The sequence below is a fragment of the Strongylocentrotus purpuratus genome, unplaced genomic scaffold, assembly GCF_000002235.5.
Source record: "Strongylocentrotus purpuratus isolate Spur 01 unplaced genomic scaffold, Spur_5.0 spur5_scaffold_14, whole genome shotgun sequence".
Lineage (NCBI taxonomy): Eukaryota > Metazoa > Echinodermata > Echinoidea > Camarodonta > Strongylocentrotidae > Strongylocentrotus > Strongylocentrotus purpuratus.
In genome coordinates, this window is record NW_022145599.1 from 8779104 (window position 1) to 8797935 (window position 18832).

At 34.9% G+C, this 18832-nt stretch overlaps 1 protein-coding gene across 1 annotated transcript in view; it reads right to left on the minus strand.

Moving 5' to 3' along the window:
* Positions 1-254: 254 nt before the first annotated feature.
* Positions 255-18832, minus strand: part of LOC100889821 — a 33887-nt gene continuing 15309 nt past the window's right edge. Inside the window, exon 4 of the mRNA XM_003726923.3 lies at positions 255-4933. Within this exon, the coding sequence (XP_003726971.1) occupies positions 4641-4933 (293 nt within the window). The 3' untranslated portion in view covers positions 255-4640. The remainder of the gene's footprint in view (positions 4934-18832) is intronic.

An 18832-nucleotide genomic window follows, 5' to 3' on the forward strand; every position in this document is an offset into this window, starting at 1 on the left:
GTACTTAAGCTAAAGCCCTTATTGCTCTAGGAAGATGATATAGTTATCAATATATGTATATTAAGCCCGATATGACTACCGGTATGTTCCAAAGATTAGCAATGAAAAAAGAAAGGAAAATGCTAAAAACAAGTCATGAAAAAAGAAGAAAAAAAACATAATGTAGGCTTGCAAGAGCAAAAAAGGATGGAAAAGACACAAATTAATGGGGGAGGGGGGTATAAGAGGGGGAATAAAAAGGAAAGAGGAGAATAACTCACATCACTGAGCTTCGACATGTAACTGGACGGGTGTGTACAATTGACATCATAAGTAACCTAGCATAATATATCCATCACCCAACTCGATAAATGCATTTATAATTTAAAATACAGCAATGTTTGGTAATAATTTTTGTCAAAATACAAGAGAATAATTATATTCACAGCATTATATAATAATGTATTCAATACCAAGCACAAGTATATATACATTTTAAAGTATACAAGTGTTATGTAAAACTTTGTATGAATGTATTAATCAATATTTACACCCCTCTCTTTAAGGAAACTAGATTATCTATTAAAATTTGCTCTACGTGCTTGTAATACTCTATTCATACAAACTACAGCTGCATGCCAATGACACACATTTAACATGTAAGGCAACTTGGTATATTGGTATATATCTCTTTTTTTTGCATAAAATTTGCATTAGCTGATTAGGAACATCTAAAAGTATGACTACAATCTATCATCAATTCATCTTAAGTTCTACCATATAGTCTTAATTCTTTCTTGCACAAAAACCCAAAATGTTAATACATATCAGATGCTAAGTACAAGGGTGGTAATGCCTTTTTAGTACTTAGCAGAAATATTCTCTATACCATATGGCTAAATATATATCTCTCACTTCATTCTATACTACAGAAATATGACATCTGAATACAGGCTTATATTTATATATCCATAGTTTGAAATATTCAGCATATAACCTAGGAGTACCACGATGCAAGATTAGAGTCTCAAAATATCATTGAGTAATTTGAATCCTCAAAATTCCTTTCTGTAACAATTAAAGTGGTGTATTATTCGAGAAAATTTAAAAGTAGTTTGAATTACCATCAAAAGAGACAGCATGACAGTGAATTCAATTTAATTTTTCTATTCAGAGGTACACATTGGAATTTCCCTGGGTGAGCGTACATTTTCTTTTTATAAATCTTCTTCAAAAATTGATTTAAAAATAAAGCTCTTTAGACTTAATAATCAGAGTGAGGTACAATTGTACAATTACTTAACTGTACTTAGTGCTGTCAGAGTAGGTGAAAAATAAGTCTCGTCTGTCATGTGTTATTGCAGTTTACCATACTTTTTTGTTAAAGTGAAATTCACAATATTCAAACTTGCACTCTATTATTTTCAGAAATGTAATGTTTAGAGAGAATTTTTGCTGTACACACTATTCATGACAAAATAGGAATTTATATATTCATACAGCAATGTTGTATTATAAATATCATTATAAGTTTATAAGTTTGAAGCATCAAAGCTATGAATACATAAATCCATAACATGTTGTATATTCTGACTACTTATTTTCATGTTCCAGTTGTGTTCTATTGCTGGTTACTTGGTCTAGACACCATCAATCAATTAATCACTGTATTGTCTCATGATACAGTCGATCTGGATTTGCTCCAGGTTTAACAAAGCTTATTCCTTACTTGAAAGCAAAATTGTTTACAAAAACAACAGAAACTGCATGAAACTTATGCAAATAGAGAGATTCATGAACATTTCATTCCTTAAAATTTAATTCCATGCAGCATGAAATTTCCCTTTTGATTTTTTTTGGAATTTCATGTTGCCAACATTTCTGACTGTACGTACTTTAGCAGAATACACCGTGCAGATTAGTAGTTGATATAAAGCAATATATACATAGATAGATATACTCTGCAAGCGTGGTTAAGTAAAACTAAATTATTATTCATGTATGCACCCCCTTCTATAAAACACCTTGAAATTATACATGAACAGTACACATATCACATCATTCAAACATTATTATATATCATATATATTTCCAAAATAAATATAAGTATATATTGTCATAGTTTCCTACAGTGGAATGGCTACAATTTATCATTCATGATTATCCCATATGCAATGTTGTTTTACAAAGGAAGGAATCAAAACAGCTTTTTTACATTTAAAAATAACAATCAATTTCAAATAAGTGTGATTCATCAGTGAAAAGTTATTCAAATTATTAAATGTTTAAACAAAGTTGATGTAACCATAACCTTACATTTCCCTAAAGTCCAAGCTAAATGTATCCTTATTTTGTTTACCCATACACCAAAGTATGAAGATCTATAGAAAGATAAACATGTCTCGTATGCAAAGGTCTTCAATAACTGTTGTACATTGTCAGTAAAATAATTCAAATATATTTTACATGTACTGTATGTCTTGTAGAAGTTTACGTATGTATCAGTATGGGGACATAAGATGTCCATGCCCAGAAAAACACATTCCAAAGATTTGACCATTCTTAAACTTGTTACGGGTCTTGGTTGCTTAAAGGAACAAACATAGGTCCACCACAGACACAGTTGACTATTGTCACCTGTATAGTGTCTATGTACCATATACATGGTACATGGCTACACGCAGTCAAAACAATGTGGCAATCTAAAGTTTTGATCCATAGCAAGTATAGAGAGAGAGTACTTCTATGTAACACACTGGTATATCATCCACATCGATAACAAGGATATCGTTACTTCAGCAATCAAAACTGAACAGTTCATAAAATACAGCAAATATTGGGGTTCGTACCCCTCTGCCTGGCATACAATGATGTAAAGCGGCACCATACCGACACCAGACAAACATAAACCATTGCATTATCCTAACTGGCCAAGAATCGGTTATATTGGAGTTGGTTTGGCGTCAGTTCAGCTGTAGCTCTGAGGTATTATACAAGTGTTATTTTGTCAAGTCGTAGAACACGCAGCATTGATTAATTTTTGAAAAAATCTTCTGAGAATTCAAATAATTTTGGTGACCATTTTGAGATACAGCTGCAAATTTTCATGGTATACCAAGCTCACTTCCATGTGTGAGTCAGTATAATGACCTGTGTGAAATACACATCAGTGAAAACAAATCCATAGAAAAACACATATCTATTGCTTTCACTACTTTCAGCCTGCTTTGATATTGCTTATAAAGTACAGCTAACTACTTTAAACAAGTATACAACACGAGATAGCAATCACACAACTTCAATATATATATGACAATATTTCTTACAACCTTGTCAAAAAATTCAGCTTTTTGAGAAAGACATTGGTTATGTGGAATCTAATACCAACATTTGATTGACAATTGAATACTTGGTCGAATTACAGCAGTTGCAGCTTTGGATGCTCTTACATGCTGTGCCTGAGGTGGGATAGAGCTACGTTTATATATAATATCTACTTTCTCTTATTTCATATATTTCCTCAAAGAAGTAATGATGCCGTGATTGAACAACCTAGAGACTATTTGTAATCAGTAGAAATTTAAAGTCCTCTTCACATAGTCTATTCATGAAATACGGGTTGGTTTGCTCCTTTAAAAAAATCTGGAGGAACATACGTTAAGAATCTTTGAATCCTTCCAAAGTATCTCCCAGAGAAAGCTTGGGCACATATGAGACCCTTTGACACTTTTGAAAAAACATTTTGATTTAGATATATGAATGCATAAACCTGAAGTATACAAGTGTAAGATAAATTTCCACTGTGACTACCAAAGATGGCTAGAATAGAATTTATGGGATTGGGAGAGAATGAGAGATAGTTAAGTACAAAACATGGCAATTAAAAAATGAATTCAATATCACTGGCGTGACTTTTTTGGCAAATCGTTGAAGAATCATCTTGCAATTTCAAAAGAAGTTAGGGAAAATTTATCAAACTTGGTCACTGATATTTGTTCCTTAATTATTTTGTTCTCGATGGCTATAATCTCCAAATAGTTGATGAAACAACGTAGGAGCTTTACCTAATGTTAATGATGAAGAAATGGAGTATCCAAATGAAAAATAATAAATGTTTCCTCCATCCACCCCTATAAAGTAAGAGAGTCTAGGAATACATACATGTGGCTATATAGGAAAAGAGACAAATCCGTTAAGTACCTCAAGTAAAGACATAGACTAAAAGCCATGAAAGCATTTATCTACCAAATATTACCCTATTCATTTCAAAATGAGTACATCATTTTACCAACAAGATACTTCAAAAAGTATACATAATCTTCCTACATCTCTGCATTGCTACTTAGTATCAATAACTGATGTTAAACTGAGGGAAATCTTTTTTTCACTTTACTGTGAAATTTCTTCATATTGATTTACTATGAACTTACCATGTATCTCCTGATTACCATTGTGAAGTACATTAGGTAGTAAGTACATACATGTACAAAGTATAAGTACATTATAATAAAGCAAGTCTTTGGGATCGTAAATATGAAAGATATAGGGACTAACCAGAATATGTAGTTTCTGGATCTATTTCATCATCACTTTAGGCCAATACTAAAACCCTGCTATACCAGGCATGGTTATATAACGAATGTAACGGTTGTGGGTCTTCATTAGAAGGATGGTATCAGCTTGGATCGGGAATAGCGTTGCTGCGGCATCCGTTTCTTCTCCTCCTCCAGCGACTTCTTGTGCCAGACTTCCTCCAGATGCCATTGCCTAGCAACCATGAGGAACATGATGCCGCTGGCGATACAGAGTCCTAACGAAGCCCAGCTCAGGTAGAAGGACCAGGAATAGTCCAGGACGTAGCCTTCAGGGAACTGCGGCAGGACGCTAGGTCTCTCGTTGATTTCGTACTGGTAGCTGGCGAGGACTAGGAGTAGTGATGTCAGGCCCATGAATGCTGGAGGAGAGTAGGAATGAGAAAGAGATATTAGATTGAGAGAAAGGGTAAACCGCACTAGTTAAGCTCCATATGAACAAATCTCAAAACATTCTTCATGATCTCTTCAGAATATGTACAGAATCGAAAATCACAGGGTCTTGAATAAGAATGTAAAAACAAACACAATGTAAATGAATTATTATTTGAAAGAGAATGATAATTGCTTGAACCAACATGACAGATACTAGACAAGTCAGTGTCACTGATTGTAATGAGAAAACAGCCCAAATATCAGTGGTAAATCCTCATTATGTTACATAAACAAAATACAGCTTCTGTAGAACTCAAACATTTAAAACTATAAAATCAAAAGATGATATAAGAAGATCTTTTGGAAGTAAAATTGACTCTGATATAACTATACTTGTATTCTGGCAGTAACTTCCGAACATGTTAAAGGTAATACAAAGTTTTGGTATGGGGTCATGAATTTGGTTCAAATGAACATATTGGACGCATATGCGGTCCTACAATATTCAGTGATCGCTGTCGCGGATGAAATTGAGTCTAAAGTTATGAAATTGTAAATAATAAACTCTTTATGTTGTATAGCTCCCTCTCAAGGTCAAGATATAAATTAAGCTATAAAACAACGATTTTTGACCAAAATCTACCGATTAGTTGTTCTCGGTCGGAAATTATATATCACAACTACATATTCTGAGATTTTCATGGTCGCAGCTACCATTGTACGGCCGTAGGCGTTATTTGAAATTTATCAAAATTTACCGGGAGCACCGGTAAATTTTTATATTCAATTTTTCTCGAAAGCAGAAGTAGTTTAGGGGCTAAATTTTCTAGTGTTTATAATACATCCACAGGGGCATCCAAATATATCAAAATTGTAAAGAATCACTATCCACGCAATTTTCAAAACTTTGTATTACCTTTAAGAAATAGGATGTTAAATGTACTCATCCGCGAGGAATGGGTAAAACTTGGGTTTGAGCCATATCTTAGGAAGATGTGGATACACCTGTGTACCAGGATGAATCTTTTAACCAACAGCAATAACTCTTGGTAGAATGCATATCACCTTTAGGTCAAGGCTGCAACAAAGAGTTTTTGTTAGTGTTTGTGTCTGGGTGTGGGTGTGGGTGTGGGTGTGTGTGTGCGGGTGTGAAAACATGATATTTTGTACCTGTACATGTATGTTTGGTGTTTGTGAGGGAAATGATAGTCCTCATGTCTTCTGCTGTGGCAGTCAAACCATTTTTGTATGATTCATGTTTAATATGTACCACTAATGTTTGTGTGTGGGTGGGTAAGTGCATGCCAGTGAGTGTGAGCATGTGTGCAAGTGTTTGTGCGTGTAAAAAAAATATAATATTTTGAACATGTATGTTTGGTGTCTGTGCAAGAAATGATAGTCATCACATTTTCAGAGACGGTCAAACCAATGTTATATGATTCATGGTATGTATCACTAATGTTTGTTTGTGTGGGTGGGTAAGTGCATGTGGGTGTGTGTGTGTGTGTGTGTGTGTCTGAAAAACATTATATCTTGAACATGTAGGTTTGGTGCCTGTGAAGGAAATGATAGTCCTCGCGTCTTATGCTCAGATGGTTAAACCATTGTTTTATGATTAATGGTAGGTATCACTAATGTTTGTTTGTGTGGGTGGGCAAGTGCATGTGGGTGTGTATGAGTGTGAGTGTATGTGAGTGTGTAGGGTGGATGAGTATAATGCAGCACATGAAATAGAACAGAAAGATTTGTACATGATACATACATAAATGTACAATGTGATTTAAACACTTTGCAGCACCCATATTGCATGTGCACCATGTGTCAAATTTCTTGCTTTTTATCTACATATAAATACATGCACATATCTTTCATGCATGCTCTTGTTTCAAATTCATACATTTGTTCTAGTTTAAGCAAAGTGCTCGGTTTATCCTTCCCAGATGACCCGACCCACTTTGTTTGACCTGGTCAAGGTTGTTAGTTCTAGCTGAGATAGTACCTTGACCTTGCTAGTGACAGATTACATGTGATTATAATTGAGCGGAACTTTAAGCTTGTACAGACTGACCAAACAAATCACATGTCCTTACAAGTTATGCAGTCGATGACAGATGTACAGTACCTCACATCTGCCTTGGCCGACTGTCGGTTAATGGGGGCACAATCAAACCTGTGCCCCCCCCCCTTTAAAACAAATGTCGGACACCTTTAGTACAAATGAAAAATTTGCCCTCTTTTGATATTTTCAACCCAAAAGGCACCTGAAAAAAAAACCTTATCTACTTTACTCTTTCTATTATTTTTTATTGTCTCACAGATTTTGTATGTAAATTTCCACATATAAAATTTGATATTCTTAACTTTCTTTTGTTTGCTTCAGATATTTTATCAAATTATAACCTATAACATGCGATACTCATTTCCTTGCCTACATGACATGTCCAAAGTATCTTCCGCATTGTGCCCCCCCCCCCCCCCCCACCTCCCTTGCTTTCCCTTTTACAAATCCTGAATCCAACCCTGGTTTGGCTCACAGAATTACAGGGCCACTTATAACAAGACAGTCCATCAGAATGGCATTAACCTAGAGGTTAATCAAGGATAACTACACGTCATGCACCATGTGGCTTATCTTGTCAAAGTTTGACCTACAAGATGGGGGTCATTATCACATGTGCGACATGCATTCTGTTTCTGGTCAAGACATGGCTGTAACTCCTTGGAATATGTAACGATCCATCATACAGTTATGTATCAACACATTGTCAAGTAATCATTATCTGAAGGCAGAATGGCATTACTACATTTGCATTAGAGTTAATACCCTTCTACCTCTTCACTGACAAAACATACATGTATACTATGTGAACCATGAAATTAAGCAACTACATGCTTTCTTCAAGAAAGTAATATACCTTGTATAATTAGACAACATGTTCAATAATATCTTGGCATGCAATAACTATAATGAATTTGCACGAAATAAGGAATGTCTATTAAGAATACTAAGAACTAATGAGAATATTAAGACAATTAACCAATTTAAACAACCAAATATGCAATTTTGTTTAAATAATTCTACTACAACCAATGTACTTATAATGTCAATGTTTATGCAGTATTTCTTTCTTCTTTTCTCTACTTTTCTATATCTTCCCTTTTTTTAATCTTGATATTTTTGTAAATTATTTATTTTTAAGTTGTTATTTTGTATATTCGGTGAGGATCATTTTTAACAAATCATTTATGTGCTTTTCATGGTCATCCCACTTCAGATATCTCATTATATATGCTTGTATTGATGGGGAAATAAATAAATGAGAAATAAAATAAATAAATAAATGACGGGAGCAGACAGTAAAGTTTAATGCAGACGCTAATTACTGGTCACAGACTACTGCTCATCTGCTGGTAGTTCAAATTATATTAACTCAAAGATTGAATGCCCTTCTTGCTCTTCACAGAGTATCTTGTACATGCGATGGAGAAAAGACATTACAGGATTAAAATCTATTTCTGATAGTGACGGAGGAACGAATCTCAAAAGATCTTGCCAGATACTAATAAACGAGCTACAAGAAACCGTCTTCCAAATGGTTTCTCCAAATGTCACGCGCATGTCCCTATCTCATCCGCAAGCCATGACTCTTCCATACAAGTAGGCATTTGACTTTTTGAGTGACAGGTGAGAACAAGCCTCAAATGATAAGTGCTGTACTTATCTCTCTCTTGAATAGGTGCCAATATTGCTAGTTTTTTATATTTCCTATGGTGTAAAAGCAACCCTGAGTCAATTCTTTGATTTAATCCGGGGTAAATAATGCGGGTATAATTGCAATTCTAACTGATAAAAATAGAATTGAGGGAATCAATAGGGGATGATGTAATTGGAGTCCAAAATAACTGCCAACCATGGTCCTAAAAACTAAAATGACAACACCGAGCAACAACCTGAGGCATTCATTTAGACACCAATTAAGCTAGTTTGACCTTAATTCCCCCAAGAAGTTGTCAGCGATAGCCTCGAAGACAAAGAGGGTATGTCAAATCTATTACCAACACATGTGCATAATTATGTCATGTACACATCGTGCATTCATCAAGTACATTGTCTGCGATATCAATTGAGAAGCGGCGGATGAGGAGCTCCGCTCTGTACTGCTGGGATGCACGCAGAGATGGCCATAGCGAGCGGCGGGTTCCCAAAAGCACCTGCTTTGCTCCCCGCTGCTAGTGGTAATACATCCACAGCGGGAAAAAACGATGGTCTACTACACAGACACACACAGAAGCACACACACTCGCACACACACACTCGCACCCACACTGTCAAAGGCACACACTCATTTAAGCTAGATGCGTAGTCTAGCTGCGACCATCCAAGCACTCAATTTACTTTTATCACTCTGAATTCTTGTAGCTATGGTGATGGACTGACTGTCCACGAGTATGAGACCATACTTCAGTTGGTCATTTCCAATTTTACGTGTGAAAGAAAGATTCTACTACACGTATTTCTGTTTTCTTTCATCGATCTTCTTGAAACAGTGCCAATCAAAAAGAACTATTGTCTTCTTAATCTGGAATGAATTTGAAAAGTTGAACACTTGCATTAACACTTAATTTATTTTATTAAAAAATATGGGATCATACAATTCCTTTTATGTATATTTTCTTGTAACATCACCAACAATAATTAAATTTCTCATTCTGACATGAATTTGAGGGCTTTTATTGGTGCCATTACATTTTTTATAAATTTTTTCCACGTTTTTGGCTGTTATTGACTTGGAATTAAACAATTTTCCATGATATGGTACAGTTTAAATGAATTCAGACTTAGAGTTATAGAAATGCACTTTCGGGACTGAAACCGAATTTAAGAAAGTAGCTTTTCCAAACAACAATTTAAATCCAAATGTTTTCTGTCATAAAAGAAAATCAAATGAATACAGACATTTCCTGCAATGCCTCTCTTAAAGAGTAGTATTCTTGTTAAAAGATGGTTGCAATATTCTTGTTAAAAGATGGTTGCAATGCAACCATCTTTTAACAAGAATACTACTCTTTAAGAGAGGCATTGCATATAAATGCTGATTACTTTGGTTAATATTAAGTGCCAGTTACATTACATGTAGGCCTATAATTCCTCCACTTAATGGAAAACCACTTAAAGCCCAACTGCTCTCTCACTTACACATTTTCCCCCCAAAATTCCTTCTACTTCACAAACAAATGTAAATGAATGTTACTCAAGAAAATAAAATTGCTGCTTAATTTAAGTCCGCAAGTTCGAGAGATACAAGGAAACATCTTGGAGAAAGGCTACCTTGTAATGACAAGAGAATACTTGTCTAGGCCATCACGCACATGCATGCATACATGTACATGTCAGGCCCACTTAATGAACCCAACGAGCATAGCCGTGGATTTACAAAGTGGATTGCAAACATGAGTTTCGGGGACTAGGCTGCCCGCTCAGCCGATTTCTGGGAATACTTAAAATCGAATTGCAGAGCAGTGTAGTATGACACATACCTACATATTTATTCAACATTTTTTGTTGTAGATTTAGATGTAGATGTACATACATGTATGTATGTATGCAGACAATCTCTAATCTCATGCTGTAGACTTGTAGATTCATAAATCCCCCAAACTCTGACACAATCTTTAGCCAAGCAAAATGATTAACTCAAACTAGTGATTTTTCTGTGTTCTACATAACATATATGGAATCCTGAATATGCTTTAATGGTTTTTCTAAGAAAGCAGTTTATAATACATTTAGAGTATGTTTATCTCTCTCTAGCTATATTGAAACTAAAATAGTTTTTCTTTATGCTGAACTATGGTAGGTATAATCAACCACTCACACTACAGTGAATAAAGTGGAAGCAGAATAAACAGAGAAAAGGTTGCTCTAGTTTGAAATATAAATTAGACTTAGAAAGTTCAGAAGTTAATAGATGAGAACACTACAAATATGGAGAATCTAAATAGCCTGTTTCATCATTTGAAAAAAAGGAAAGAGAAATTGGAGCAATTTTAGTTCAGGATTAATGTAAAAGTAAATCATACACTACATCATACATCGATCAGGACTGAATTGCAAATGGGAGGTTGTAAAATAATCATTATGAACTGCATACCGGTTTTCAGTCTCATTAATGACATTTTTAAGCCTTATTCATGGCTGAATTAGTATGAATGATTAATGCCTTTTGAAACATGATGGGAATAATAATCCCATTACAAACCATGATTGATTAAACTAAATAACTTCAGTTTATTGTGCTAAATTAGGTTTACGAGCAAAGAGGGACACTGGTACGTCCCAATTCATTTTACTTTAATCAATTAGAATCATTGTTGAATTAATATCGAATATGTGCATCAAAATTCTTTTTTCCCCCTCCAGATGCAGTGTTTAAATGCAGCATTAATAATAGTCTTTTGACTTTAAACCATTAGACGTCTAAAAAAAGAATTGATTATCTCTCTATGCCCATTTCACTTCAAATTCTGAGGATAACCTATATTTAGTACATCCACTCAATCACAAACATCTATTATATTCTAATTCAACTGTCATAATCTAAATTCTTTGTAATTAAATTTTGAAACCACTGTGCTTTCGGCCTTTTTTCATTAGTATGAAAGCACTTGTATCCTGAATGAACTTTCATTTTAGCACTGGTTCACAGAATCACAAAAATGAAGACCATGATCCTACAATTATATTGAATCTGAACTTGCACATGAACCATTCCATCAGAGAGAGAATTTATGCAATCCGCAAGCTTCCCTCGCACAAGCGGAATTCTCGCAATCACCAATGCACAACGCATAAATTGCACATTGCTGCGTGCAGAGGAGGTTTTTTTTTGCTCGACATACATCGCAGCAGAGCACATGACTGTCTGCATGTATGTCTGCACTGAATGCAGGCTTGTATGCCAAACATGAATCTGATTGCATTGAATAAATAAACAGTCCATTCTCAGAAGGCAAAACTGGCATCGTTCTGAGGCAATGTGCAGTCATTTGGGAGGGGCCCTTAGAGAATACCAAATCATGACAGACACACAATCACAGTTTTGCTATAAATATATATTCCTTTCATACTAATGATAGCTAACATAAATACAACATAGAATCACCTGGAAAATATACAGAATTGTCATATAAAGGCTCTATCTTGAAATTAACATCAAACCTACTTGTGAATGTTATATTTCACATGAAGAATATATTTTCATTTAGATATCAAATAATTTCTCCGTGCCTCAATGTGAATGAATGTATGTTTTTAGTTTGTAGCAGAATAAGAGGTGCTGTATACACGCACATCATGTAAATCATGTCATACATTAATTAGAATTTCAGGGTAAAGGGGGGCAATGAAGAAATTGATGCGAACAAGAGATTTCATTCTCTCTCATATTTTATGCACACATTCCCCACTGGACCAGTAACAATGACATACACAAATTATGCAAAAGCATTTCTTTTTTTTTAGTTGCAGTGGTCCCATGTCCCATAAGGATGTTAACCCTTTAGTGGCCCCTCCTTTTACTCACTGAACAGCCCAAAACTGCCCGTCTGTTTTCATCCATTTTCAAAGCGCTGTAGTATCCCTCTATGGGGTATACAGTGATAATGTTATACGTGCCTTATCCTTACGATGTCTACAGTAGGATTCTGCATAGAAAAATAACTAATGTTTCATATTGTTTAGAACAATGTCAAAAGAAGAGCAATATTGCAACATCTTCCAGTGAGTAATAGGCCATCTTTACAAAATGTCTAGTTGCTAATGGGTTAATGGTATGGGTTTAGGATTTTGAGTGGGGTGAGTGGGGTGAGTGTAGGGTTTGAATTGTATGTATCTGATGCTTGGGCTGGTATTGGATTCCATCAGACAAACAAGATAATACAGCCAGAGGGACATTAGCCCACAGGGACATACCATGTATGTTGGACAACTGGGAGAAAGAACCAATGTAATGTTGGACTAACAGGACCAGAAGCATGTGGGACCAATGAGGATATAATAATTATATTTGCTTATATAGTGCCTAACACTTACTTTATCAGAAGTCTCTAAGCGCTCTACAATAATGCAGCATAATTACCCTGGCTTTAGCTTTGGCTGTAAGACTATCTACATGTAATTGTACAGGTTAAACCATTGTGATAATACTGTACACACTTAATTTTGGGGACATTAAGATACAAGACCTATGGGACTTATAGAACAATTGCCACTGCCCCAATTTCAGAGAGGACACATGAGCCACAGGATTATCCATAAGCACATGGTAAACCATTGTAATAACATGTACATGATTCTTTCTTTTTGGTAGCGTATCCTCGAGGGAAAAAGTCCAGCTTAATAATAGAGAGCCAAAGAGAAGGTCACCCTGAATGCCACACACCTCTTACCTCAGTATAATGACATTGAAGGATTGCTCCATCATGCACAAAGATACTACAGGGAAATCTATTACATTAAATAATAACTCATCTAGATCATCAGGTACATCTTGAATGGTGTAGGCCCAAGAATGGTGTGAAAACAATGTACTGCCTTTAAGTTTAAGATGAGTATGAATCAGGAGTCTTCATGAGAGAGTTTAATTTGGAGGATATTGCCAAAACAAGGGGTATCATTTTGCTATATACAGTCAAACCTGTCCATAGCGACCGCTCAAGGGAAACACACAAAGTGGTCTTTGTAGACAGGTTCCTTTAGTGCATGTTTCAATGAGAAACTATTTTCAAGGGAAACAGAAAATGTGGCCTTTATAGACAGGTGGTCTTAGAAGACAGGTGGTCACTAAAGCAGGTTTGACTGAACCTGTATCAGGTGTAACATTCATCTTTAGTAGATGTAGACTTACTGTAGAAAGGATTACTGATGAAGTCCAATGATGATGCTTTTACTCTCCACGATATGAGAAGGAAGGCCAATCTTTTTAAGGACATTGTCATAAATACGGGCATTGTGCTACGTTGTCAGCACCTGGTTTAAATTAATCTTAAGTAGATGTAGAACAAGTAGAGAGTAAAAATATTTACTTGGAAAGTGGAAGCATAAGTTTTATAATGCCCATAAATTCTTAGAAAGGTGGATTTTCAAAGATCATGTATAGGATTAGGGAGAATTACTTACATCTGCATCAGGTATCTACATTAATCTAGAGGAGATTTGACCCAGTTAGGAAAGAAGTACATGTACATTGGCTAAGTTACGGAATGATAGTTACAGAATGATATTTAGATCTTGAAGGCACACAGGCGATTACTTAACAGCTTCATTTGGGGGAAGGGGGATACTGCGGGAAAGGAGGGTAACAATATATCTGCATCAGGAATACATTTATCCGAAGTAGATGTAGAACGATTGTAGAGTTTAGAGTTTAAAGAGTTTAAAACAAATTGTAGAGTTAAAAAAATGTATTGGCCAAGTTGGAGAATGATATTCAGGACTCCACACATATTCCCTTCAAGGTACATGTAGATGTACTATGTACTAAATGAAACATTTCATTATCTCCAATAATGTTTGGTACATGCAGTGTGACAGCCAAGATAAGAATTGAAACAAATAGCCTATAATGACATAGATTAAATACATTGTAGAAACAGATCTGTTACATCACATTTTCTGTGTGTTTTGGGCATAACACAACATCAAATATATGAATATTCTGATCTCAAAAGAATTAAAAAAAAAAAATTAATCACATGCTGTCTAGATCAACACTATGGCAGCAATGTACATGTATGCAGTAATGATGAAACACGTCTTATTGAAACACAATCAATGAATGTAAACATTTCACTTGAGTATAAAAAAGAAAGAAAACAGAAAGCAGAAAGCCTGAAATTACATTCTCTTGATTAGCTGAAATTGAATGAAATTATTTTCTACTGATGGAATATTACAGTTGTCATTTCTGACTCATAATGGGCAAGATATTATTCCAAGCACTGGGAAATAGGTAGCATATTTACATATGTTAGAATAGGAATAAGGTATCACAATATACAATGTACTTAAAGCTCAAGTCCACTCCAAAAATAACTTACTTTCAATAGAACCAGAAAAATCAGACAAACCAATCAAAAAAAGTTTTAGCAAAATCGGATAACTAATAAGAAAGTTATGAATTTTTAATGACATGAAAAACTTTGAAAATCACTACTCGAATTGGCAGCTCATTTATGAGTCTGTGACGTATGGTCCTCACTATCCACTAATTATTTTCTTTATATTGATAATATAAATTTCCTATTTTCACCCTGAGAATCTTATTTCTTCACACCAGCATTCAAGTTAGATTGTTAGTAATATGTTTTTGTGTGGATGCACAAATAAAGAGTAATTTTTGTCCAGTTGAATCATGAAAAATTGAATTTTGATAAACTATTTATATAAAAATCAATAATTATGAAATACAATATTAAAAAAATAGTATCAATTCTTCAAAATTCATAAAAGTTTTTGGGAAATGTCATACACGCAATATGATACAAATCATATAACCTGGGCAAAGGCATGGGGAAATCAAGTTTTGGGGGATAAAAAGGGAAATTCATGGGATTAATCTATATAAAGCGATTGACAAGTTGTGAGGACATGATGTCACAAACTGATAACCATCTTGGCAAATTGTGTTGTGATTCTCATTGTTCCATAGTTTTACATACTTTTTCAAAAATTCATAACTTTCTTATTACTTATCCGATTTTGCTCAAACTTTTTTTGATTGGTTTGTCTGATTTTTCTGCTTTTATTGAAAGTAAGTAATTTTTGGAGTGGACTTGCCCTTTAAATTATTAGTGTATAACTAAAAGATGGAATACCGGTACATTTATACCAAAATATTTGTTATTGGATGTAAATTAGAGACTGAGAGCAATATACTAAACACCATGTTGAGTTTGATCTTGTCATAACACATGTGCTGAATACACACTTCATAATCATATTAGCACAGATGGTATATCAGTGATCATGTCAGAGTGAAGCATCATCACAATATGAATTCACAGGCTCTTAATTAACTTTGTTAAGAAGTGTAATGGGTTTTCAGAATACCGCCAGAATAATTCTATGACACTATTTCACAATAAAATCCAGTTACACTTACATGTAGTCTACTGACCTACTTCAATGGTTCAAAGTTCAAAACCGTGAACTATTTCCGCCAAAATAAATCACACAAGGGCGATGCCTATGCCTTCCATTGAAGAAAGACAGCTACAAGGCAACCTTAAACTATCGAATGCAAATATCATTTTACAAGCGATCTTACTCAAGGCGAAAATGACACCTTTCATTAGAGATCCAATCATGTGGAATGCTCTAGAAACCAACCAAGCATTGTCAAGGACACGCTCTTAGGAACGAACGCAGCCAGTTGGATCTCGACTTCGCTTCACGGGGAGAAAAGGTTAACGCTAATTAAGGAGGTACTTTTTGTGCTGGTACAGACACAATACTGCTGCGCTTAATGACAGCGGCAAACATGAGGGCCGCTTAATTGATGCGAGACGTACTTGTCAATGGCACTTTTTGTTTGCTCAAATTATCAGCGATTTCTTGCCAACATGCAGGTGAACAATGCTAAGTATAAAGAGTGTGCATTTATTATTAATCATTCCAGAGAGTCGGAAGTTATAAGAGTACTAGATATCAGCCAGTATCAGAGACGTTACATATGTATTGGGGACATTCAGGATGAAATGAGAACGTTTTAGACAGAGGTAGGTCATGGGTATAAATAGAGGGCAAAACATAGTGAAATATCTACATGTATAGAAATGTGGAGTCAAAATGTGAGACTTGTTCTTGCTATGCAGCTACATGTTGAATCAGTCATGAGAAATTTCAATCATCTTTTTCTACAAATCTATTTATCAGAATGACTCACGATAGGAATGAGATGAGAGACAGACATGCTAAACGATAAGAAACAGAGTAAGAGATAGAGGAATAATGAAAGAGAGATAGAGAGAGGGAGAGAGAGAACCACACACACAGAGTCACGCATACACACACATATGTAGAGAGGAACGGAGATGGAGAGAGAAAGGGAGAGGGAGAGAGAGACAGAGACAGAGAGAAAGACACACACACACACAGATAGAGAAAGAAAATACTCTAGACAGAGAAAGAGACAGAGAGAAAATGAGAAAGAGAAAGAGACAGAGAGAGAGAGAAAGAGAAAGAGAGAGAAAGAGAAAGAGAGAGAAAGAGAAAGAGAGAGAAAGAGAAAGAGAGAGAAAGAGAAAGAGAGAGAAAGAGAGGGGGAGGGAGCACAAATTCCAGGTAAAAATATATAAAAATTCTATTCATAAAAGATGCGAGAAATCATTGTATGACCTTTTAATACAAGGTTTCCAATATTTGATTCTTCTGCAGATTCCATTTGGATTAAGGTACAAAGTCCAGCATTACTGTCATTCCTTAATCAAATAAATGATAAAAAACTTGTGGACGGTAGTTGGTCATATTCCTCATCAAATAAATATTGACCTACCGGTATCCCATATATACCTGGTACCGAAAATATTCCCATCAAACTAAAGCAAGCGGCCATTTCGAGCAAGGCACCTTTAACGAGGCAATTGGACAGACGAGAACAACAAAAGGGGGAGATGAGAATCTTGGGATTGTTTTGCAGAGACTGTTCAGGTAAACGTGGATCTTAATACATACTGCCCATTAGCTTTGATCCATCCCATTTGATGGCATGCACACAGAGGCCTGTGCGATGGCATATCTGCCATCAATTCTCTGCCCAATCTTTCTTTGGAAAGAACCCTCGCCCCATTACTTAAGTTGGGACCTTGCACTGTCTTTTATGAAAGGGGCATGCATGCTTTCTTCCTATTGAAATGAGTATGGCCTGAGTGCAAGTATCGAGGCTTCAGGTCGCGCAATAAATATAGATAACAATAAAAATATGATTCATGTTTTTCAAATATCAAGAGTAAACAAAAGAGGTAAAATGTGAAAGCATTTTCACCTTAAGTAGATTGCTCTGAGAGGCAGATACATATCTTTAATATTTTTTCCGGGAGGTGAAATTTCACTGTAGAAAAAAAAAAAATCCAAAAAATATAAAAACTAACACAAGATATAAGTAGGATTATATCAAATGAAGCATGGTTGCTCACAAATCAGTACCAAAGTAAAATTGTGTGATACTGGTAAATATTGTTCTGTAAAACTAGAAACTTTCACACATGGCATGCTTGTCTCTTTATTAAACCAGGATAATCCATTTATAGCAAGTATTCAATTATACATTACTCTTTATCTCCCTCAAATAAATACTTAATCATGTGATACTGTCCATGGTAATCTTACTTTGTGTTGAATTAATGAGGCTCTTCTATGTTTTCCTAAATTCTGTTTTGTAATAAATGTTTATAATTGATTTGTAATGTTTTGATGGAAACATAAATGATAAATTGAATTGAATTGAAATTACACATGATACCTTCAAGTAATATAAGGGGATGTGTGTCTGGACTTTTAACATATATAAAGCTATGACTTTTTACTTTGGATGAAACAAAAAGCATGCAACAAGTAGCACCAACTATCAAAAATATTTGTCATTCATAATAATTGTCCAACATTAGTCTAAAACAATTCTGAAATATTGCAATTAAATTACTGTTTGAAATCAATTAATTCTCTGGATGACCAACCTGTGCGTGTGGGTATCAAAAAGTGACCTACATGTAGATGCAGCATTGCATTAGAAGAGGTTTCATATAATATGTTCTTTGAAATGCGAGTCAGCATATATTTAATATGAAGGCTCTTATACGTTTATATGTAACTAATACAACTTCAGAGT